At 42.1% G+C, this 26,248-nt stretch overlaps 1 protein-coding gene across 3 annotated transcripts in view; it reads left to right on the top strand.

Moving 5' to 3' along the window:
• Positions 1 to 26,248, top strand: part of gtf3c2 (general transcription factor IIIC, polypeptide 2, beta) — a 163,802-nt gene that overhangs the window by 116,995 nt on the left and 20,559 nt on the right. For all 3 annotated transcript variants that reach the window (XR_011593856.1, XR_011593855.1, XM_070885142.1), the window contains exons 13-17: positions 977 to 1,138; positions 2,644 to 2,731; positions 8,034 to 8,162; positions 9,724 to 9,930; positions 21,719 to 21,823. Coding sequence is in view for 1 of the 3 variants with exons in the window: in XM_070885142.1 (XP_070741243.1) it covers positions 977 to 1,138; positions 2,644 to 2,731; positions 8,034 to 8,162; positions 9,724 to 9,930; positions 21,719 to 21,823 (691 nt within the window). In the remaining 2 variants the exon portion in view is untranslated. The remainder of the gene's footprint in view (positions 1 to 976; positions 1,139 to 2,643; positions 2,732 to 8,033; positions 8,163 to 9,723; positions 9,931 to 21,718; positions 21,824 to 26,248) is intronic.

Consider the following 26,248-nt stretch of genomic DNA (forward strand, 5'->3'; position numbering starts at 1 on the left):
GAATTGCTGAACCTTATTTTATAAACAGATCTGTATATGCTAAATGGGCGCTATGTTAAGAGAAGTATTTAAAATGTATTTAGTATAAAGGAGGAATCGAGGGAATATTCCTGTGCATCGAAACGTGGTTAAATAGATGCAATACTAAGAGAAAAATTAAACCATGTCAATTATTTAAAAGCACAATTGAATTTTTTGTATGTGATATGGTAGCACATCCTCAGATCTTTAAATTAATTCCAAGATAGTGTTAATTGCATCACCCCCAGCCCCGCCCATCACCCTCCCTGTCTGGCTTGACTGACAGTTTTCCAACCAGGGACCTATTAATGAGTGAATAGCTTCTGCATACTGCTGTTGGTCATTTTTTTCCCAATTTTCTGGCTTTAATAATATTTCTAGATCACTGGTGTGAACGAGGTGTGTTCCATGTAAGAATCACATGGACTCATTGAAGGGATACCAGAGGATTCAAGAATGAAAATACTTTGTTACTTTTGTTTCAGAAACCATTTAAAATATTGGTGTAATTGAAGTGCTGATATCTACTGATTTACTTTTGCTTTTGTGAAAATATTATTCTATTAATAAGTCTGACTTGTAGCTCAAGTCTGAATTATATAATCTAACAGCATGGTATATTTCCACGTATCAGAGATCAGGAACATATAGTAGATATTCTGTGCTAATTCTGATACATAACCAGAAAGGTACAAGGATATATTGTTTCAGTCCATAAAGAACACTAGTTTACCTATGGAAACAGTAAATGCAATACTAGTAGTTTCAATACAGTAATCTAATATGAAAATAAGATTAACAAATTATTAAAGCTGCAGTTTTGTTCATTATTAATTAAATTAATAACATGCCATTTAAGTACCACAGCTTCAGTGTGTAATTTATAAATTACATTTTAAGTTTTTGTTGATGCTGGTTAATTTAAATTTGTTTCTCCCAAATTGTCTACGGATAGCAATTTTTTAGTGACAGCTAGCCCTGACAGGAAGATTAAGTTCTGGGATCTCAGAAGAACATATCAACCTGTCAACGATATCAAGCGATACTTGAACACTGAAGTTGCTTGGTTGCTGCCCTGGTGTGGAGTTATGGTGGCACAGGAAAATTGCTATGCTGCGTAAGTTTTAAATGCTTTTTAGGTGAACATTTAAATCTGTGACAAGTTGACTTATGTAATAATTATTCTATAGGGGGTAGATATTAATACCCTCATTTATTTCTAGTTAATTGTAGTTTCAACTTTTAAAGTCAAGGCTTCCTAAATGTACGTATTTGTGGTGTAGGAGGTCCAAATAAGGGTTTTCTGAAGAAATACGGACCATAGTTTGTGGAATTCATGTATTTACATATTTTATGATTTTAAATAATGCAAAGTTGCTTTGAGTCAATATAGCTAATCTCAGGGGAATTGAGACCAGCAAGAATTGTCATTGGGAGGCTTAAAGTCAAACTGAACTAGCAGATATGCAGTGGAAAATGTTTTTATTTTTATGCCCTCTCCATATAGTTCTTCCTATTTGGGCCTCCAAGTCTGCATAGTCATAGAATTCATTTTGGGATTGTTACAGTTTAAATAATGTGCATTAATGTAAGAGTATTGCAGATTTAATATACTTAATAATTTTACACATGCAGACCCATGAAAAATTGGGTATTCAATTCTGTCACTGGTGTAGTTGGATTCAGCAATGTAACTATAGGAGTCCATGAACAAATGGTGGCCCAAACGTTCGAGCCTATCGAGCATGAGAATAAAAGCACCTTCATCATGAATTAACCCATAAGAAGCTATGTAAATAGATATACTGAATAGTTGCGAAACATGTAGTTGCAACATCATCATTAAGACCGCCTATTTCCACCTCCATAACATCGCTCAAGTCTGCCCGTGCCTCAGCTCATCTGCTGAAACCCTTATCCACGCCTTTGTTACCTCTAGATTTGACTATTCCAAGATGGCCGGCCTACCATCTTCTACCCTCGGTGCCAAATTTTGTTTGATAATGCTCCTGTGAAGCGCGTTGGGATGTTTTGCTACATTAAAGACTCTATAAATACAAGTTGTTGTTGTTATAGTGATTGTGCTAAGTGGATGATAAGGGCAAATAATTTATGGCTTAGATAAGCTCAAAAGTTTTCATTTTCAGAACCTTTTATGTTGCATTACAATACCCGAGCAGCAAATTACACTACATACAATAAGCATAAACATTTGAAGGATTTGTCACGCCATGCTGTGCCAAATTACTTGTTCTGGTTATGAATATAGCTGTCTGACTCGACATAAAATTGAGCATACTGTTTCAACTTTTTAATGACCATGTATAATTTTAGTGGTAACATTATGTACAGTATTTGTTAACTTGCTGTATTTATTTCTAAGTTTATTTAGCTAGACTGAGAAGGGAAAAAGGTACTGAAAGATGTATAACATTTGAAGTGCACTGTTGGATTTTGGGGAAGTCAAAATGATGATCTGACCTATAATTGCAATCAGAAGATAGATGAAGTTAGTTTGTCTGCCATTAACATCCTGAGAACCATGGGTCAAATTATTTGTTGAGACCACTTATATTGTTAGTTCAGGATCTATCCATACCAAACTTAATAATTCTTTTACAGGTTTGGACTCAGTGGAATTCACTATGTAGATGCTGGTTTTCTTGGATTTAAGCCATATTTTGCTGCTCCAAGAGCAGGAACAGTCTGGGTAGGTTTGTTTATCGTTTTATGATTAGTTAAGCAGTGCTGCTGTAATATATTTTCTTACACTGAGGGATATAATTTAATAATTTAAGGAAGCATTTCTAAAGTAGTTCAAGGAGCTAAAATAATTAGCGCCATTTTGTAAAATTCGGCAGCGGCTTTGCGCCGCCAATAAATATTATCGCACGAATGTTTTTTTTGTCATGCAACGCTGCGCTATCGCTGGCTTTGGAAAATTCGCCGATATCGCCATTTTTATCGCCCGTCGAAAAAAATCAAGCCATACCAGGTCGGACTCGCACCCAGCACTAACGCCGCCATCTTGAAAAAAGGAGCAAGAGTTCAGTGCATAAAAGGATTTGGAGGGAAGGCTGCGTTTTACAGATTGAGCTTTTTGTGAGCTTATACTTTGTTTTTGAGGCTATTTAAGGACATTTAAAAGAATGGGGGTTATACTATCTCTGCCATTATTGCTGGCTGCTTTTTCTATGCAGTATAAAACTGGATGAAGGCTTTATTCAAGAGCATTTTGAGCATAATCAAAGAGCTCTCAGTCGTATGGGGAGGAGGCCTTACCCACCAACGAGTTTACAGGCAACAGCGCTCATACCTGCACCTGCCTGAGGCACAGTGTATTAGAAGGCTGCACTTCCAAAAAGAGGTGGTGATAGAGATATGGCAGCTCATAAAGGCAGACCTGCAGCCTACAAGCAGGAACAGGACTGCACTGCCCATGGAGGTGAAGGTGACTGCAGCACTTGCCTTATATGCCTCTCCTTTCGGGCATCAGCAGGGCACATATGCTCCATCTCGTAGCGGGCCACACATTGCTGCATTTGCCAGGTGACTACTGCACTGTACGCACGCAGGATGGACTTCATAAAGTTACCAATGACCAGGGAGGCACAGAATGACAGGGCTATAGGTTTTGCACAAATTGCTGGCTTCCCCATGGTACAGGCTGCCATTGACTGTACGCACATCGCCCTGCAAGCACCTTTAGAGGATCCAGAAGTTTACCAAATCCAAAAGGGATTCCACTCCCTGAACGTACAGATTGTCTGCGACCATAATCAGTGCATCATGGCAGTCAATACCCAATATCCAAGGATCATCCATGATGCTTTCATCTTGTGTGAGAGCACTGTCTCATACCTGTTTGAGCATCAACCACAAGGCCAGAGTTGGATGCTGGGGGCCAAAGGTTATGGCCCTGCCACCTGGCTCATGAACCCCCTCCGGAACCCTCAAACACAAGCCGAGCATTGCTACAATGACAGCCATATAGCCACACACATCGTCGAAAAGACAATTGGAGTGCTCAATCAATGCTTCCGATGCCTGGACCGCTCTGGAGGCTGCCTACAATACTCCTCTCAGCAAATCTCTGAGTTCATTGTGGTGTGCTGCATGTTACACAACTTAGCCATCATGAGGGGACAAGATTTGCAACTGAGGATTGCAGGACCTCCTCAGGAGAGAGGGGAGGAAGAGGACGATGAGGAGCCTAGCAATCAACCTATGACACCATCCCCACCACCACAGGGTAGGCCTCGTGGAGCTTTCGCCACTGCAAAAGCATTACATCAGCAGCTCATAATTCCACGCTTTGCATAAATGTTGAATGGATAGGGGAAAGCCCAAGAATGTTCCATCTTCCTCAGAAGAACTAGTGGCTGCAGCTAAAAGAGTTGGTGCCTGCGTTTCCCCCCCCCCCACCAATTGGTTGTGTCTCTTCATCCTCCTCCCCCCCCCCCCCCCCCTTGGAGGTTCCTCAGCGTGGCTCACATCTGTATCGTCCATCCCCACAGAATCAGCCGAGGTGGGAGCTTTGACTGCAGGATGTGACGCCTCAAAATCTTCTTCTGCAAAATAGTAAACAACAGACGACTGATTAGCAGCAGGGGAGGGGGCAGGGTGACATGAGTAAGGGTACATAGCGCAGGCTCATTTGAAGGACCACCACTACTGCATTATATGCCCGAACCCTAGTCCACAGACAGTACATCGCATTGCCCCAACCCAGCCCGTGGATTTTTCAGGACTATGCGGCGCTGCTGCCAGCGGTTCTCTGACAACTTTCCCTGGAAAGATGACAATACAAATGGTTACCAGAGGGCCCTTCTGCTCTTGTGGCACACAAAGATAGTCATCAAAACACTTATACCACACTGTGTGCATTTAATACAGTCCTCTGTTTAATGGCCCTGGTAGTTGCATGTGGCTCATGAGGAAGACATCAAAATGCAGAAACATCTTTTACGATGTCAAAAAGCAATCTTAATAATGTGTGATGATCATTCATGGTAAATAAGGTGCAAAACTAAGCCTACCGATACCAACATGTGTCATATTTGCAATTTAAGTAATGGGAGTGCATCAATAAAAATATTACTTTGACGACCCTGCAGTGGTCATTCCACCTTTTTCTACGTTGCTAATGGTCCCTCCTTGAGTCTACTGACGAAACCTCCTCAGGCGCACTCTTCCAAATCAAAATGGTCAGGATAGCCTTCTGGAAGAGTAAATGGAGTGTATAAGGGATGGGTTCCTTGAGCAGTATGTAACTAAACCAAGCAGGGGGAAGGCTATCTTGGATCTGGTCCTGTGTAATGAGACAGGATTAATAAACAATGTCCTAGTAAAGGATCCCTTTGGAATGAGTTTTGAATGATTGAATTTCAAATTCAGATGGAGGATGAGAAAGTTGGATCGCTAACCAGCGTGCTAAGCTTAAATAAAGGAGACTATGAAGGTATGAGGGCAGAGTTGGCTAAAGTGGCCTGGGAAATAGATTAGGACGGTTGATGAACAGTGGTGTACATTTAAGGAGATATTTCACAACTCTCAAGAAAAAGGGTGTAAGAGAAAAGATAGCCATCCGTGGCTATATTCCCGATGTTGGGGAAGTCCAGAACCAGTGGTCACAGTCTAAGGATAAGGGGCAAGTCATTTAGGAACGAGATGAGGAGAAACTTCTTCAGTCAGAGAATTGTGAACCTGTGGAATTCTCTACCACAGAAAGTTGTTGAAGCCAGTTCGTTGGATATATTCAAAGGGGAATTAGATGTGATCCTTATGGCTAAAGGGATCAAGGGGTATGGGGTACTGAAGTTGCATGATCAGCCATAATCATATTGAATGGTGGTGCAGGCTTGAAGGGCCGAATGGCCTACTCCTGTACCTATTTTCGATGTTTCTATATAAAGAAATAAAGGACGCTATCCAATTTAAAAACAAGGGCATACAAAGTGGCCAAAACTAGCGGGAGGACAGAAGATTGGGAAGCTTTTAAAAGAATGATTAAAAAAAAATGATTAAGAAAGGGAATCTAGACTATGAAAGTAAACTAGCACAAAATATAAAAACAGATAGCAAGAGTTTCTATAGGTCTATAAAAAGGAAAAGAGTGGCTAAAGTAAATGTTGGTCCCTTAGAGGACGAGACCAGAGAATTAGTAATGGGGAACATGGAGATGGCAGAAACTCTGAACAAGTATTTTGCATCAGTTTTTACGGTAGAGGACACAAACAATATCCCAACAGTAGATAGTCAAGGGGCTATGGGGGGGGCGGGGGGGGAGGAATTTAACACAATCACAATCACTAAGGAGGTGGTACTCAGTAAGATAATGGGACTAAAGGTGGATAAATCCCCTGGACCTGATGGCTTGCATCCGAGGGTCTGAAGAGAAGTAGCGGCAGGGATATTGGATGCACTGGTTATAATTTACCAACATTCCCTGGATTCTGGGGAGGTCACAGCAGATTGGAAAACTGAGAATGTAATGCTCCTATTTTAAAAAAAAAAAAAGTAGGCAGACAAAAAGCAGGAAACTATAGACTAGTTAGCCTAACATCTGTGGTTGGGAAAATGTTGGAGTCCATTATTAAAGAAGTAGTAGCAGAACATATGGGAAAAGCATAATTCGGTCAGGCAGAGTCAGCATGGATTTATGAAGGGGAAGTTTGACAAATTTGTTGGAGTTCTTTGAGGATGTAACGAACAGGGTGGATAAAGGGGAACCAGTGGATGTGGTGTATTTGAACTTCCAGAAGGCATTTGACAAGGTGCCACATAAAAGGTTACTGCACAAGATAAAAGTTCACGGGGTTGGGGGTGATATATTAGCATGGATAGAGGATTGGCTAACGAACAGAAAACAGAGTCGGTATAAATAGTTCATTCTCTGGTTGGCAACCAGTAACTAGTGGGGTGCCGCAGGGATCAGTGCTTGGACCCCAACTATTTACAATCTATATTAATGACTTGGAGGAAGGGACCGAGTGTAATGCAGCCAAATTTGCTGACGATACAAACATGGGAGGAAAAGCAATGTGTGAGGAAGACACAAAAAATCTGCAAAAGGACATAGACAGGCTAAGTGAGTGGGCAAAAATCTAGCAGATAGAGTGTTATGTTGGAAAGTGTGAGGTCATGCACTTTGGCAGAAAAAAATCAAAGAGCAAGTTATTATTTAAGTGGAGAAAGATTACAAAGTGCTGCAGTACAGTGGGACTTGGGGGTACTTGTGCATGAAACACAAAAGGTTAGTATACAGGTACAGCAAGTGATCAGGAAGGCCAATGGTATCTTGGCCTTTATTGCAAAGAGGATGGCGTGTAAAAGCAGGGAAGTCTTGCTACAGTTATACAGGGTATTGGTGTGGCCACACCTGGAATACTGCGTGCAGTTTTGGTTTCCATATTTAAAAAGGATATACTTGCTTTGGAGGCAGCTTAGAGAAGGTTCACTAGGTTAATTCCAGAGATGAGGGGGTTGATCTCTGAGGAAAAGTTGAGTAGGTTGGGCCTCTACTCATTGGAATTCAGAAGAATGAGAGGTGATCTTAACGAAACGTATAAAGTTATGAGGGGGCTTGACAAGGTGGATGTAGAGAAAATGGGGGGAGACAAGAACTAGGGGGCATAATCTTTGAATCAGGGGCCGCCCATTTAAAACTGAGACTAGGAGAAATTTCTATTTTCAGAGGGTTGTAAATCTGTGGAATTTGCTGCCTCAGAGAGCTGTGGAAGCTGGGACATTGAATAAATTTAAAGCAAAGATAGACAGTTTCTTAACCGATAAGGGAATAAGGGGTTATGGAGAGCGGGCAGGGAAGTGGACTTGAACCTATGATCGGATCAGCCAAGATCGTATAAAATGGTGGAGGAGGCTCGAGTGGCCGTATGGCCTACTCCTCCTATTTCTTATGTTCTTATGAATAAAATTTGGTTAACTCCTGTCTATAGATGTTGTATATTGGTCTGTTTCTTTAAGATCCTGGTCCTGTTTTTTGCTTGTAGAGTATTTCTGGCTCTGATTGGTTGAATACCTGTGTCTCAGGAGACAATACTGGAGAAGTGATGGCTGTGATCCTTCCAGACTGTATGAACAACACAATGAATATCAAGCGACCTAATGAGCGTCGTTTTGTAAGTATAAATTAAAATGTTCCCTGTGCATGATTTTTAAGACACTTAACGATCATTGAAAGTTCATAGCATAACGATTAATTTATCAACTATAAATTTAAAACAGTGTAATCCACATTAAAAATACCAGTACACTAAAGTATGAATTATAGAGTTTTATTTAATCAAAATCAATAAAATGAATATGTTTGTCCTTCATGTGCTCAGGCTCATGTACTAAGATTGATAACATCAGTGGGTTTTGTATTGCAAGAACTTCTCTCAACACAAAAAGGAAATGTTACAGTACTTGGGACCGAGTTTAAATAAGAACCAGATAAATTTTAAATTGCAGGATACGCAAATTCTATTTGGTTAAAGGCTTGTGTATATCTTCTGTATAATTTAAAGTATGTAACATGTATCTGTAGTGTTCCACCTTTCAAAGTTGTCACACCTAAAAGTATTGTCCTCGAGAGGCTTTGAAGCTCAGGGGTGTCTTGCCTCAAAGTGTCACGTCTGCAGGACTGGGCTCTGATAATCAATTATTTCTAAAATTATGAATCAACTATCCAATTGGCTAAATGTAAATGCATCAAAAGTATCAGTGAGGAAAGTGTAATCAGCAGAAAGCTGAGCAATCAAATCATTCAATTTTTCTGTAAAGTTGCCATTCATGAACCAGCAAACACCATAGATACTGCTCAAATTACTTCTGATATATATTTTTTTTAATTCTGGAGTGGGAAATGACTAGCTTCCCCATAAAATCAGCAAGAGTTTCTCCTACATGGGTCCAGGCTTCTGCCTGAGGGCTGGAGCTTGAACTTGAAATGTCATCAGATCCTTGGGTGCTAAGGATTTCCAGTTGCTGTGAACAAATTCTGCATGTATGAGAGTAAAGTATACTGAGTATTTTACCGCAAGAACCAGGATGAAAGTTATGTTGCTCACGTGATGATTCAGCCAAAAACCAAAACATCATAAGTGATAGAAAATAACAAAGATTCAATTTTTTTCATGCATAAATAAGAATTCTGAGCTATCTGTGCTTTTTGGGATATTGCTTTTTCTATCTCTGAGGGGGTCTGATGGTTACTTTGGGGCTGGAACTTTGATAACCTTGGATATTGTAGGTGGAATTGGTCAGTCAATCATGTCCAGAACCTGGTGAATGTTCAAGTGCTGGTCAGTGGAGACTCGACAGTAAGAACAACTTCTTTGGGTAGTGCTATATCAACTGCATCAGCAAGAAAATTCTAAGTTTTCTTTCTCAAACTCCCTGCAGTGGCTTGGTAGTTCTTGCTGATACTTGTGGTGTTGTAGGCCCATGTCTACTAGGGACTAGATTGAAACTTTCTAAATCATTTATAAAGGACTCTGGCAGCCAACAAAAGCGGAGGCTTTCATCTCATCAGTCACGGCTGGACTGAACCAAGGTGTTGGATGTGAAAGGCCAGTGTGTAACCAGTGTGCCATCCAGTTCTCTAATATAATTTAAAAAATACAAATTTGAAATAACTCTTAACATGCTCCTCGTATTGTTTTGCACATTTGCTTATTCGCTATTAATTTTGCGCAGCCTATTTATAAAGCTGACCTCATTGATCACAATGCTGTCAGTAGCATTTCAGCTGCCAGCTCACGTCAAGAAGAGAAAGAGGCCAATATCCGAAAGAATTCTTCAGGAATAGGGAAGGAAGATTTAAATTCCAGCCCTGTCATTGAACCGAAGACTTATAGTGATACAGTGAAGAAATACTTCCTAATGTTTGATGATACCGACCTGGTAAGCAAAAATAGATCTGTATCTTAATTATTTTGTGTTCCTCTCAATGCTGTGCTACGAGACATTCGCAATCGGCCATATGTAATCTGCAAAATACTTGGGCTACATGTTCATTGGGAAGGCGGGGAGGGAGGGCTCTGAGGCGGTTGGGAAGCCGGGTTTCCCACAGGCCCTGCCGACATAAACAGCAGGGCCTAATTTGCATGCGAGGCCTCTGTTTCCTACCCACAGCCAGCCAGGTTGAGAGGCTGGCTGACTCCGGGTGGGTAGGCCTGCAGCACTAGGCTGCACAGAGTAGGGAGGGAGGGTTCGCGTGGGGGCCAGGGCGTTAAGAGGATCTGGAGGTCTGGCAAAAAATTGGTGGCCGGGCTGTTTCGATCGGGGGGGGGGGGGGGGGGTCTGGCAGAAGATAGGAGGCCGGGGGCGGGTCGTTAAGATGATTGTGGGGGTGGGGGAAGAGAGAGAGGATCGAGGCTGGGTGATTAGGGAAGGGACGTTGAAGGGAAGATCGTGACAGGCCTTCGGATGATTGCAGGGGGTGGGGAAGAGAAGATTGGGGCTGGCCTCACCATCAGTGGGTTCCGGGAAGGCGATCAGAGGCCTTGTGAGGAGTCACCGATTGTGGGGTTTGGGTTAGGCAGGAACCCTGGATACAGGAGGTAAGTATAAAGGCATCTGCCTCCTGGATGCAGGAGATCTCGCCTTGCTGTAACAGCCGGGTTTTCCGAAGTGTGTAAAATCCAACCAGCTACAGTTAAAAACAAAATGGATGTTAAAGAAGCGACTTCCAGCCTCATTAAAATATTTAAATAGAAGGCCCACCTCCTGGCAGCGGGTTGGCGTCCCACCTCCATTAAAACTGGTAGGGAACGAGTTGGAGGCGAGTTCAGGTTGGGATTCCGATTTTTATCAATTTAACCACCCCCACACACACCTAATCTACCCTTTATTTTAGGTTAAAATTACCCCCCTTGGGTCTGTGTGCATGCACCCGTGTGTGCGTGTGTATACAATGTGCGTCCATTTCCCTTTCAACGTGCCATATATGGACAGGTTTCTGGTGTTTGTCACTGGAGCCATCGCAATGAACATAGTTTTTAAAAATAGAAATATATTCTTTCATAGTCTTTTTTGAAAACACATTTCACTGTCGGCGGTCAACTGAACATTTAAAAAAATATATAAGCCCTTGGTACATAGGAAAGGAAGTTGGATGCAGACCATTAACCAATCTGCTTTAGGACAGGTGAAGTGTTTCAGCTGCACTAAGCACACAATACAATAGTACAAATAATCTTACCACCCGGAATGCTTCACCTGCGACGAGGAACATTGTCTAAGCACTGCCATCATTTGGACTTGAGGTGGATATACCTCTGATGAACACTATTTTTCAACTTTGGTGGGGGAGGAAAGCTGGCAGCATCGGATCGACTGCCCGTTAATGCACCCTGCCCAATTTTCCTTTCCAATTCAACACATTTTGCACCCTCACTGAAGTAAAAATTGACTCTTTGAATTGTGCTAGCTAATCGGCATGTTTTTAAAAAAATATATATATATATATTTTTGAATTCATCAAGCTGAACGATTTTAGTGCTGGGGGGAGCGATTCTTGGAGGGGTTGCAGATGAGCTGGCAGCAGGCCAGAGTATTTTGTGGGGTCAGGAGGAGCACTCCTTGCCCACAAGATAAAAATATTTTGGCCCATTTTCGGGATAGCCCTGGTTAGACTGCTCCACACCAAGGACTGATGTACGTGAAGAGACCCACGTTGTCTCCTTACTTGAGTAGTAAAAAAAATAGTTGTTGCTTCAGGTTTAATACCTTTATTTCTTCAGTCTGTATACAAAACACTTTACAAGTTTACAAGCAGACTAGATTAAACAGATACGAGGATTGATTTGTAAACATGCACTTTACTATTCCCTCACTGCACTAACTTTTCTAATGCCTTTTTATATGATGCAAGTAAACTTGAATCTGCCCCTTCTCCCTTGATTGGCTTACTTCTGTCACCTGACTTAACATGAAACCCCCTTTTAGTAACCTTCCCATGGTGTCCATTTTGAACCAAAGTCCAAGCCCCATCTCACGTAGCTTCCCTTATCTCATCTGTCCACAGAATATTATGAGAGTTTTACTGTGTGAAAAGCAGCTACATTTTAATAGCTCTTTGTTTTTCAAACTTTTACAGTCAAAAAGCCGCCTTCTGGCAGGTTTTCAGTCCAGACACAATGCTTTATTTCAATTAATGACGTGCGCGCACACACTCCTGCAATAATGTTTCCTATTCACTATGCTGAACTAGCTGTTAGTTTTCCCACCATCTTTCTACCAAGCTAATATCTAAACGTCTCAGTTACCTGATTTTATTTTGTATGCTAAGCTAACTTTTAATTTCCCAGCAAACTCTGTCAAGTTAGTTCATTGGCTCAAGTTAATTGCAATTAATGATGTGAATATATGAAGAAATTACATGTTAATAAACAAATGCGCACTCTCTTGTAGCGTTTGCTCCCTATACAATATGTTAAGCTAGCCTTAATATCCCATCAAGCTCTCTGCCTCTTCCTTTTCCATGTATCAACATGTCCCATGTTCCAACAGGAACCAGGGGAAAAATATTGAAATCAGGTTGTTGCCAGTTTCAGGTACGAGTACTGGCCACCCATTTAGAGACCCGTTCAAAAATCGAGTCGGGGTGGGCCTCTGGCGACCACTGAGGTGAGACTTCATTTTTTTTTAATATTTTTGATAGTCTACCAACTCATTTCCCTGTATTAACGGGATGTTAGGCCAACAAAAAAAATGCCCCCTCCCCAACCTCCTCCCCCCAACGTCCTTCCCCCACCATGTGATGTTTGCGATGGTTAAAATTGACGGTTGTTAGTTTAATGATGGGAACTGGTAGAGAGCACAGTGTGGATGATAGCTGGAGGAAGCGTGATGAAGAGAAAATCGCACGGGTACAGGCTAGGTCTCTGCGAGTATGGTAGGAAGTGGGAGGAGGCAGTGGGGAAGAGTGTTAGATGTGAGGATGGCACTGGAGCTGCGGATTGATTCATTCTGGAGCATGCGCGATGCTGAGGATGTCGTGGATAGCACGTTCAGTGAGTTGGTCTCACCGCAGGTAAAGGTTACAAAGGCAGATAGAGAATGGGTGACCACCAGGCAGAGCAGGAGTAGGAAGGCAGTGCAGGAATCCCCTGCGGTCATCTGCCTCCAAAACAGATATACCACTTTGGATATTGTTGGGGGAGATGGCTCACCAGGGGAAGGCAACAGCAGCCAAGCTCATGGCACCGTGGGTGGCTCTGCTGCACAGGAAGCCAGGAAAAAGAGTGCAAGAGCTATAGTGGTGGGAGATTCTATTGTAAGGGGGATAGATAGGCGTTTCTGCGGTCGCAACCGAGACTCCAAGATGGTATGTTGCCTCCCTGGTGCAAGGGTCTCGGAGCGGCTACAGGGCATTCTGGAATGGGAGGATGAACAGCCAGTTGTCGTGGTGCATATAGGTACCAACGATATAGGTAAAAAGCAGAATGAGGTCCTACAAGCTGAATTTAGGGAGCTAGGAGTTACATTAAAAAGTAGGACCTCAAAGGTAGTAATCTCAGGATTGCTACGTGCCACGTGCTAGTCAGAGTAGGAATTGCAGGATAGCCAAGATGAATACGTGGCTTGAGGAGTGGTGCAAGAGGGAAGGATTCAAATTCCTGGGACATTGGAACCGGTTCTGGAGGAGGTGGGATCAGTACAAACCGGATGGTCTCCACCTGGGCAGGACCGGAACCAATGTCCTGTGGGGGAGTGTTTGCTACTGCTGTTGGGGAGGGGTTAAACTAATGGCAGGGGGATGGGAACCTATGCAGGGAGACAGAGGGAAATAAAATGGGGGCAGAAGCAAAAGATAGAAAGGAGAATAGTAAAAGTGGAGGGCAGAGAAACCCAAGGCAAAAATCAAAAAGGGCCACAGTACAGTAAAATTCTAAAGGGATAAAGAGTGCTAAAAAGACAAGCCTGAAGGCTCTGTGCCTCAATACGAGGAGTATTCGTAATAAGGTGGATGAATTAACTGCGCAGGCAGCTATTAACGATTATGATATAATTGGGATTACGGAGACATGGCTCCAGGGTGACCAAGGCTGGGAACTCAACATCCAGGGGTATTCAACATTCAGAAAGGAAAAGGAGGTGGGGTAGCGTTGCTGGTTAAAGAGGAAATTAACGCAATAGTAAGAAAGGACATTAGCTTGGGTGATGTGGAATCTGTATGGGTAGAGCTGTGGAATACCAAAGGGCAGAAAAAGCTAGTGGGAGTTGTGTACAGACCACCAAACAGTAGTAGTGAGGTTGGGGATGGCATCAAACAGGAAATTAAGGATGCGTGCAATAAAGGTACAGCAGTCATCATGGGCGACTTTAATCAACATATAGATTGGGCTAACCAAGCTGGTAGCAATGCAGTGGAGGAGGATTTCCTGGAGTGTATTAGGGTTGACCTTCTCGACCAATATGTCGAGGAACCAACGAGAGAGCTGGCCATCCTAGACTGGGTGTTGTATCATGAGAGAGGACTAATTAGTAATCTTGTTGTGCGAGGCCCCCTGGGGAAGAGTGACCATAATATGGTAGAATTCTTTATTAAGGTGGAGAGTGACAGTGTTAATTCAGAGACTAGTATCCTGAACTTAATGAAAGGTAACTTCGATGGTATGAGACGTGAATTGGCTAGGATAGATTGGAAAATGATACTTAAAGGGTTGACAGTGGATAGGCAATGGCAGACATTTATAGATTACATGGATGAACTTCAACAATTGTACATCCCTGTCTGGAGTAAAATTAAAACTGGGAAGGTAGCTAACAAGGGAAATTAAGGATAGTGTTAAATCCAAGGAAGAGGCATATAAATTAGCCAGAAAAAGCAGCAAACCTGAGGACTGGGAGAAATTTAGAATTCAGCAGAGGAAGACAAAGGGTTTAATTAAGAGGGGGAGAATAGAGTATGAGAGGAAGCTTACAGGGAACACAAAAACTGACTGCAAAAGCTTCTATAGATATGTGAAGAGAAAAAGATTAGTGAAGACCAACGTAGGTCCTTTGCAGTCAGAATCAAGTGAATTTATAATGGGGAACAAAAATGGCAGACCAATTGAACAAATACTTTGGATCTGTCTTCACTAAGGAAGACACAAATAACCTTCCGGTAATACTAGGGGTTTGAGGGTCTAGCGAAAAGGAGGAACTGAAGGAAATCATTATTAGTCAGGAAATTGTGTTAGGGAAATCGATGGGATTGAAGGCCGATAAATCCCCAGGGCCTGATGGGCTGCATCCCACAGTATGTAAGGAAGTGGCCCTAGAAATAGTGGATGCATGGGTGATCATTTTCCAACCTTCTCTTGACTCTGATCAGTTCCTATGGACTGGAGGGTAGCTAATGTAACCCACTTTTTAAAAAAGGAGGGAGAGAGAAAACAGGGAATTATAGACCGGTTAGCCTGACATCGGTGGTGGGGAAAATGTTGGAATCAATTATTAAAGATGAAATAGCAGCGCATTTGGAAAGCAGTGACAGGATCGGTCCGAGTCAACATGGATTTATGAAAGGGAAATCATGCTTGACAAATCTCCTGGAATTTTTTGAGGATGTAACTAGTAGAGTGGACAAGGGAGAACCAGTGGATGTGGTGTATTTGGACTTTCAAAAGGCTTTTGACAAGGTCCCACACAAGAGATTGGTGTGCAAAATTAAAGCACATAGTATTGGGGGTAATGTATTGATGTGGATAGAGAACTGGTTGGCAGACAGGAAGCAAAGAGTCAGAATAAACTTTTCAGAATGGCAGGCAGTGACTAGTGGGGTGCCGCAGGGTTCGGTGCTGGGACCCCAGCTATTTACAATATACATCAATGATATGGATGAAGGAATTGAATGTAATATCTCCAAGTTTGCAGATGACATTAGGCTGGGTGGCAGTGTGAGCTGTGAGGAGCATGCTAAGAGGCTGCAGGGTGACTTGGACAGGTTAGCTGAGTGGGCAAATGCATGGCAGATGCAGCATAATGTGGATAAATGTGAGGTTATCCACTTTGGTGGCAAAAACAGGAAGACAGAATATTATCTGAATGGTGACAGATTAGGAAAAGGGGAAGTGCAACGAGACCTGGGTGTCATGGTACATCAGTCATTGAAGTTTGGCATGCAGGTACAGCAGGCGGTAAAGAAGGCAAATGGCCTGTTGGCCTTCATAGCGAGGGGATTTGAGTACAGGGGCAGGGAGGTGTTACTACAGTTGTACAGGACCTTGGTGAGGTCACACCTGGAATATTGTGTTCAGTTTTGGTCTCCTAATCTGAGGAAGGACGTTCTTGCTATTGAGGGAGTACAGCGAAGGTTCACCAGATTGATTCCCGGGATGGCAGGACTGAAATACGAGGAGAGACTGGATCAACTGGGCTTGTATTCACTGGAGTTTAGAAGAATGAGAGGGGATCTCAGAAACACATAGGGCCCAAGTTTCCACATGATTTGCACCTGATTTTTAGGAGCAACTGGTGGAGAACGGACTATCTTCGAAATCGCAATTCTCCACTTTTTTTTCTGCAGTTCTAGTCAGGTAGAACAGTTCTACTTTGGAACAGAATTTTTTCTTCAAAAGGGGGCGTGTCCGGCCACTGACGCCTGATTTGAAAATTTCCACAGTGAAAACATACTCCAAACTAAGTTAGAATGGAGCAAGTGAAGATTTTTGTAGAACTGAAAAAACCTGTTCTACACATTAAAAAATCAGGCGCAGGTTACAAGTTAGGCGTCCAGAACGAGGGGGGGGAGGGAACTCATTAAATTCTACAATAAATCCTTATTTATACTTCTACAAATATTATACAAATAAATCCAACCTGAATAAACATTTATAAGCAAAGAAAAGATTAAATAAACCATCTTCCTACCTGTGTGAAAGTGCTTCAGCCAGGGAGAATTCTGCAGCCGTTCGTTGCCGCTGTGCGGGAGGGGGGAGGAGGAGGAGACAGCCGTTCGTTGCCGCTGTGCGGGAGGGGGGGGGGGGGAGGAGAAAGCCGTTCGTTGCTGCTGTGTGGGGGGGAGGGGGGAGAGGGAGAAAGCCGTTCGTTGCCGCTGTGCGGGAGGGGAGGGGGTGGAGGAAACAGCGTTCGTTCCCGGGTTGGGGGTGGGTGGGGGGAAGGAGACAGTTAGAAGGCTGCAAGTGCTGATGTGCTGATGGCAATGTGCTTTTATTAAAAAATGTTCAAAAATTAAACAGCTACAAAGAACTACAAAAATGGCCGAGTGCCAATGTTTCCTTCACACTGCGCGTGCGCGAATGCTCCAACACGCACGCGCAGCGTTTCCGGCAGGAAAAAAACTAATTTAAATTGTACCCATCCCCTCCCACTTACAAAATCGGCGCGAGTGTAGGTTCCGCCCCCCTGCACGCCGCGCCAGGCAGACAAGGAGCTGCAGGGCGCTCGAGAATAGCGCGTTTTTTTTTAGGCGCCGTTTTAGGCGCGAAAAACGGGCGCCCAGCTCGGAGGGGCGCCCGTTTTTTTTCGTGTGGAAACTTGGGCCCATAAAGTTCTGACGGGATTGGACAGGTTAGAGACAGGAAGAATGTTCCTGTTGCTGGGGAGATCCAGAACCAGGGGTCACAGTCTAAGAATAAGAGGTAAGCCATTTAGGACCAAGATGAGGAGAAACTTCTTCACTCAGAGTGGTTAACCTGTGGAATTCTCTGCCGCAGAAAGTTATTGAGGCCAGTTCGTTAGATATATTCAGAAAGGAGTTAGATATGGCCCTTACGGCCAAAGGGATATGGAAAGAAAGCAAGAAAGGGGTATTGAGGTTGAATGATCAGCCATGATCTTATTGAATGACGGTGCAGGCTCGAAGGGCTGAATGGCCTGCTCCTGCACCTAATTTCTATGTTTCTAGGACTGGGTCCAGGACAGCAGGTAAAAGTGACGGGGGCTGAGGGACAGCAGTGGTGGCAGAGGTGAATACACAGGCAGCTGAGGGTGTGGACAGGGTATGAATAGGACTTGAAGGAGGCACGGAAAAGGGGAATAATACTATGAGCATAATGAAAGTGGACTAGGTTGATCAAGGTTGGCTGGGACTGAGATCTGGCTGTATTGTCATTGCACAACCTGTGTATCTGTTTTCCTTTTGAGACCCATACTCCGAAACTACTGGTTTTCAGCTTGGTGCTTGGAACCAGTGAAGGCTAGTGGGACTGGGTTTGGGATAGGGGCCGGTACAGGAATAGAGGCAGAGGCTGAGATTTGGTGGAAGGCCAGTTGAAGGGGACAGATGCTGAGGCCAGGCTGATCCTGAGTGAAGGCAGTGCAGTGGAACTGGTGAAGAGGAAGAAGGTGGGAGGATGTTGGAGCTTAATTTTCCTGTTGATTTTTATGTGCAGGGAGGTAGCCAGCAGCTACATTAGTCATCGGAAACCAGCTGAAACAGGTTTGTACTGACAACAGTAAGAGTGCCATAATGCCACTTATGGCAAAAGTATTGATTAGGACTCATTGCACATTATAGCTTTACTTGCTATAATTAATATTAGGAAGTGTTACTGAAGTGTTACTCAGGCCTTCCTCATTGTCACAGCGGCATGACTAAGTTATAATAGGATGTGCGCAAAGAATTCTAGCACACTCTAGATCAATAAGTGGGGATACATCATAGCTCCATTATAATGAACATGTTGATGTCATAAAATGTACTTGTTACAACAAGTTCATTTTACTGTAACCTTTTTACTAATATTTGCAATTTACATTTGGGACCACTTAAAACTGTTTTAGCACATAGGATGAAAAGTCTAAGACGTAGGAGTCTTGCGAACTACATTGTAAATTCAGTACGAACAAAGTAACAAACTTTTATATTGGTGCTTGTTTAGGTCTAATTCAGAGAGACCAACATCTATGAGCTGGCTCCATCACTGGCATTATTAAATAGAGCTTCCTTATCCTGCAGCAGAATCGAAGAGCCACAAAAAACTAGGTGTGTGTTCTTGTTAAAAGGATAAGGGCACTAGATTTAGTAAACATCGGGAGGTGGTTCACAGATAACAATCTCCTAGAATCCAACCGAAATAAGTAACCATATTGATGAAGCTACCATGAAAGTTTTAGTTGCACTTACAGTGCTAACTAAGGCTATAATTACTTAGTGGAATTGAAGGTGACAATGAACAGATGGTTGTTAGCATGAGTCCAGTCTGTTAAATTGAAGGGAATATGTAATTAACTATAGCAATTGGTATAACATGACTTGCAGCTTAAAACTTCCTTTAAATCATCAAGGGGAAGCTGGTGTGGGCTTGGAAGAGGTGAGGATGATGGTAATTGATGAAAGTTTTAAATGAAAGGTGCGAAGTGCTCAATAGAAGGAAAGGTGTCTGAGTAGTAGAGGAAAAGTCAAGGTATGCCTTGGAGGATGGAATGGTAGGTATGCCTTGTGCTAGTAGCACATGGCAAGGAGTTCCTGTCTGTGAGCCATGTTTCTATCAGCATCATGATGTCATCTCCAATAACTACATGGACAGCAAGAGCAAACATTCTGGAGACTGATATGAAGAGGAAGGTGTTTGTGCATTGTTAGGGCACTGGCCCACTGGCATCTCAAACAACAAACTGGAGAACTGGTATCCTGAGGTATTTAACTATGATTTGCAATGATGCTCTAATCATGAGCCACTAAGCTGTGAAAAATGAATTTTGCATTTTATTGTTGCTATTGGCTGCTGTTGAAGAGCCAAGATGTGCAGAACCTATGTTTTTTTATAAATGTATGTGTAAATGTATACATAAAGTATATTTGATTATTTGTGTATGTATAGCTACATTCAAATGCATACTGAAGCCAGTTCAGACTGGTACAGACTGCAGACTGAAGGTAATAGGCGTGCTTTATGGGCTATTGAATTATATAAAAGAAAAGGCATTTGCCGTTCTCTGGGTTGCAGTCAACAGGAAACTGGTGGAGTGGAATAGAATACAACAGATGGCATACCCTGGGCAGAGAGAGATTAATTTTTAAATTAATGAAGGATGAGGCACTTAATCAACAGAGTGCCTGTCAGATCAGCCATTAAGACCATTGCTAGTGCCTTGTTGAAATTACTGGCTTTTTAGTAGCACTGCACATTCTTAGAAACATCAAAGCTGCTCACTGAAGTGTATCACAAAGATAACCAAGATAATAAATTCTGTTGCTTTTCTCAACTTTAAAGATGCCTAATTGCAGCAGTAAATCAAAGGACAATTTCAAGGGCTGCATAATTCAGAAGCAAATTTCTGCAAACTGCCCTTTTCATTGAGCTGAATTTTGTGGGCATTCGAAGGTTAATAGCTGAATAAGATTTCAGCAAATGCCTCCCACACAAATTCACTTGGTTACCCAGTGGCTGATTGTCTTTCCAAGAAAAACCAGTACTGATTGTGGGTTGTCTATTTTGTAACCACGACACAGAATATACACAGAACTGTTCATCATTATTAAAACCACCTCTTTGGTGCCAAAGGCGATGAAGTAATTTTGGGAGCTGTGTCTTGCATCATTAACTCAGCAGCTGTCAAGTAGATATGGTGTGATACAAATGAGAGTGTCTACAACCTAGCTATCAGATATGTAGAGTTTAAACAGCTACTGAGCCTGTGCATTGTGAGCCTGCACAGCCAAGTGGATCACAGAGAGGCCAATACAAGGGACTAGGAAGTGGAGTTTCTGGCGGGTGCTGAACAGGGTAGCATCAGTATCGCCAGTGTTGAGCTACTAGAAATTCTGGGTCATCTACAACTTGATGTCCAATAGGCAGCCAGACAGGAAAAACATTCTGGAATCAAGGGTGTTAGTGGAGAGGTAAAGCTGTGTATCATTGACACATATGTAATATGTGTGTGTGCGCATATAATATAAATATAATGTATGTATAGACACACACAGCAGGACCTGATCAGCATATTTTTATCTCCGTTTCCCAACCACAGGTGGCCAGATTGAGAGGCTGGCTGGCTGTCGGGCGGGTAGGCCTTTGGTGCCAGAGAAGTGGAGAGGAGGGAGAAAGGGATCGGAAAGGTCGGGGCAGAGGGGAGAATTGGAGACCAGAGGAAAGGATTCGGGGGAGGGGGGCGGGGAAGAGATTGGAGGCTAGAAGGGAGATAGAGGGTCAGGGGAGATCTGAGGCACAAGTCGTGGGGGAACGAAGGCTTCATGGAGGAGATGGAAAGGGTGGGGTGGGTCGGGGAGATTGGAAGGGCCAGGGAGGGTGTCCATTTTAACAGTTAAGTGGAAATTCATTTTCTTCCTGGATCCAACAGTCCTCGTCTCCCTTGGGTTTCCCGAGGCCTGGAAAACTTGATGTCCAGGGTTAAATTTAAAATGGTGGTTAACTATGAGGTACGCACCCTCCTCATATTTAAATTGCCAACTGGCCTCCTGGGAGCAGGTTGGTTGCCCACCCCCGTCCCATCTCGCCTCTGTTAAAACCAGAAGGTGATGGGTAAAGGACTGGGTTCAGATTTTTAACATTTTAAGATTGCACCTGACCCAAACCTGCCCATTTTGGGGGGTTACAGTTCCCCCCTTTATACAATATTTGATGCAACAACTGTTCACTAGAATTGGACTGTTTCATTATCTAAGATGTGAATATCTAATGTTGGTACAATGGTCTGTGTATTGATTAGAAAGCATATTTTATATGTGGAAAACTGTTCTATTCTAATTTAAAAATATTTTCCTATTTTATAGAGGAGTTTCAAGAACTTATTTTCCAGAGAGCCTTTTAAGAGAATGCAGACGGTAGACAAAGAAAAAACGTATCCTGACCGAATGCCAATGGAATCAGTATACAAGGTAAGTTCTGCATCACTGCGTAATGGGGATCAATATCTGCGATGGTTACATTGCTTATCCAAAATCAAAGCCAAAAATTCACTCATCCAAAATACTGAGTTATGTAAAGTATGTTCCATGTTAAAAAAAAATAGGGGAAATGAAGTGGAAATGTGAAGTATTTTAGATAAATGTGTGCTTTAGATAGTGCTCAGGTAAATTCTCTGTGTGTCCATCTCGACTGCTGTTTATGCTGAAGTTGACTCCTGACGAGCACATGAGAATCAAACTCCATTATCTTGTGATTCTGCAGTATCTCCAGCAGAGTCATTTGATTGCACTGATACTTTATATATCGTACTACTTGACATCAACCAGTCTTATTTCTTTTTTGGTTGCAGCGCTAAGAGACAGAGACTCCTTTTGTGAGATTCCTCTTTTCCATCTACAGCTTATTTGCTGTGGGCAGTAATACTGGCAGACTGCCCAAATGTGGTGCCGGAACTGCCATTCATTCAACCATAAAAAAGGCAATACCATTTTGGGTTTTGTAAATGGGACAGTACAAGAGATTATCATAAATTTGTACACGGCAGTGGTTAGGCCATAGAGTATTGTGTACAGTCTGTGGAATGTCCAGCCCATGCTGGCCTGTGCTCGTTGCCCCCAGATCAACAAAAGCAACAACTTGTATTTATGTAGCCTTTAATGTAGTAAAACTTCCCACGGTGCTTCATAGGAGTATTATGTCAAAAAATTTGACATCGAGCCACATAAGGAGAAATTAGAGCAGATGACCAAAAGCTTGGTCAAAGAGGTGGGTTTTAAGGAGCGACTTAAAGGAGTAAAAAGAGGCTGAGAGGTTTTGGGAGGGAATTCCAGAGCTTGGGGCCTAGGCAACAGAAGGCTCAGATTGTCAGCTGGCTCCACATAGGAGCCCACAATTTCCCACCCTCCCCAACCACCGCACTTTATCAGATTCATCAGCGCAGTTTTGACCTAATGGCAGCAACAGTGGATGGCAAGTGCATTCCAACTGGCCCATTTGGCTCAAATATTAAAATCGGTTCCAATGACTTAATGCCATTTTTAGGCCGCCATTGTCTGATTTAATTTAACTACTACTTTTTATCCCCTGTTTTCACCCCATGTTTCTTGTCTTCGGATGACTGCAGAATAAGAGTATACCAGACTTTGACTTGGGCATTAACTGCATATTAAACGATTAAAGGAGCTTGAAAATAATAGCAGTAATAATATATATATTAACAGTAATTGTTGAGCTTTGTCAGCTCCTCCTGTAGTAAAAAAACAAATGGTTTGCAACTACTATGCAAAGCTTTGATATAAATAATATTCTCGTGCAGCAATTATTTTCCTTTTTTCACCACACACAGAAGTTCTCGAGCCTAAATATCCCTTTTGAGTCTACAGACCGAGTCTCTGATTTGAACAAGGCAGGCTGATTGATAAACACCTTCAAAAATGCTTCTAATCGAAGTAGATTTAAAGAATTGTTAAATATTTTTTTTAAGCTTCTAATTAAAACACACACACTGACAAATAGGGCCATTGAGGGATAGACAGGATAATACCACAGGTAATGATAGAGAGATGGCAGAAATATTAACTAATTATTTTGCTTCAGTATTTACCAGGGAGATAGAACAGGTGGACATGACATTAGTAATGAGATAAGTACATTTAAAATAAAAAGAGAGGATATATTAAATAAACTCCTCAAACTCAGAGGGTAAAATCCCTGGTCTGGATGGATTGCATCCACGCATTTTAAAATAATCTAGGGAGGAGATAGCAGAGAGGCCTTACTACACATATTTAATAATTTGTTCGGAAAAGGTGCAGTGCCAGAGGACTGGCGGATAATTAACATAATACCTAGCTTTAAGAAGGGAGATAGAACAGGTCCAGGGAATTGTAGACCATTCAGCTTAACATTAGTGGTAGGAAAAATAATGGAATCTCTACTGAAGGAGAAAATAGAAGAACATCTAGAAATCAAAAATATAATAATGAATAGTCAGCATGAATTTCAAAAGGGTAAGTCTTGCTTGATCAACCTCATTGAATTTTTTGAAGAGGTAACAGAGAGTAGACAATGGTAATGCAGTATATTTAATTTAGATATTCAAAGGGCCTTCGATAAGGTACCCCATAATAGACTGATGAACAAGGTCAGAGAATGCAGAGTCAGGGGACAAGTAGCAGAGAGTAGGGGTACAGGGTGGCTATTCACAGTGGCAGAAGGTGGGTAGTGGTGTTCCACAAGGATCAGTGCTGGGACCATTGATGATCACAATTTATATTAACAATTTAGACTTTGGAATCAAAAACACAATTTCTAAATTTGCAGGTAACACCAAATTGGGGGCGATTGAGGAGGACTGCAACAAATTACAGGAGGACATTAATAAACTTGCAGAATGGGCATATAATTGGCAAATCAAGTTCAACACAGATAAATGTGAGGCATTACATTTTGGTAGGAAGAATAGGGAGGTCATTTATTACTTGAAGGGTGTGAGTTTCGGTGGGGGTAGAGGAACAAAGGGATCTGAGTACAAATGCACAAACCGATATTGCGACGCAGGTTAGCAAGGCCATAAAAAAAGCAAATCAGGCACTAGGGTTTATTTCTAGAGGTATAAAATTGAAAAGTAGGGAAGTTATGCTCAACCTGTATCGAACTTAAGTTAGACCACACTTAGAGCACTGCATACAGTTCTGGTCACCATATTCTAAAAAGGATACAGAGACACTGGAGAGGGTGCAGAGAATATTTACAAGGATGATACCAGAAATGCGAGGGTAGACATAAGGATAAAGGATGAACAAGCTGGGTCTCTTTTCTCTTGAAAAAAGAATGCTGAGGGGTGAACTAATAGAGGCCTTTAAAATTCTGAAAGGTTTTGATAGAATGGATACAGATTGAATGTTTCCACTTGTGGGGAAGAGCATAACTAGAGGCCATCAATATAAGATGATCATCAAGAAATCCAATAAGGAATTCAGAAGAAACTTCTTTACCTAAAGAGTGGTGAGAATGTGGAACTCGCTACCACAGGGAGTGGTTGAAGCGAATAGATGCATTTAAGGGGAGGCTAGACAAGCAAATGAGGTACAAGGGATAGAGGGTTATGCTGATAGATTTAGATGAAGAAAGACAGGAGGAGGTTCGAATGGAGCATTAACGCCGGCATGGACTAATTGGGCCGAATGGCCTGTTTCTGTGCCGTATATCCTATGTAAAAAAAAAAATCCCACAACATTTTAATATTTGAACTGAATGTCTTTGCCTCCCTCCCTTAGACACCAGTCACAGACAAGCTGACTCAAAGTTGCTGCATTGTTAAGTTGGTTTAAAAAATGTGGGCCGGGAATTTCCTTGGAGCTGCTCCCACTCCACCGCTATAACCTTGCTGTACTTTCGGCGCAGATACGACGGTAGTGTAGGAGCAGCTCCGAGGAAATTCCTGGCCATGATTTCGGTCACAGGACCCTGCCATCCAATACTGTCTACCAATACTGCTGATACCAAAAACATGTATAGCTGGCAACGCCTGAATAAAACCAGCCCTGTGGTTTCCATGTGTATTTATTATATACTCATATATTGGTGTATGTTTCGAGGATAATACATAAACTACTCAAGTGACATCAGCTCATGTTTGATGTGTTCCTGCTTAGCAACATACTTCACTCAGTTTATCTTTTATGAAACATCTGAATGCAAATATGTATTTTATCTCAAAAAACAATTTTTAACCACTCCCTTCCCAAAACGCAGAAGCTGAAATATCATTGGGATATTGTTTTCAATAAGAATATCCTGTGTAGAAGAGAATTTGTATAGCATTGGGTTCTGACAATCCCAAAATGATTCCACTAAAGGAGGCCCTTCAGCCCATTTGATTTAATCATTCTTGAATGCCAATCCTACTTTTTTCTCTTTGAAGCACCTCATTGCTTATTAAGTTAGTCCAGTGACGAGCCTTGACCATCCTGCTTGACAGCTTCTTCCAGGTGTTTGCTCTGAAGGTTCTGCTTCACTTCTGGTGTTTGCAACAGTGGAATTTTGGCGAGTGCCAAATCATTGTTTGGAGTACGGCACTGAATCATTTTTACTCATTTAAAAATGGAAAATATGAACTACTTTAAGTCATAGAAGGCCTTCAGATTGTACAATTATGTTTAGATTTATTTTGTTAATCTTGCCATATTTGTATAGTACAGCTCCTTTAAGTTCCCACACTAACAAATTCACTTCGGTATATCATTATATATTTACTACATAATCTCTCTTTTAAACATTTTACCTGCAAGCTTTGTTTCATAGCAATGTGAAATACTTGCCTATATTTAATGCAGTAAGGTGCAAACATACTCGCATTATGAAAAAAATAAAATGAGAGGCAGTAGCATGCA

This window comes from Pristiophorus japonicus, chromosome 7 (assembly GCF_044704955.1).
Source record: "Pristiophorus japonicus isolate sPriJap1 chromosome 7, sPriJap1.hap1, whole genome shotgun sequence".
NCBI classification, from domain to species: Eukaryota; Metazoa; Chordata; class Chondrichthyes; family Pristiophoridae; genus Pristiophorus; species Pristiophorus japonicus.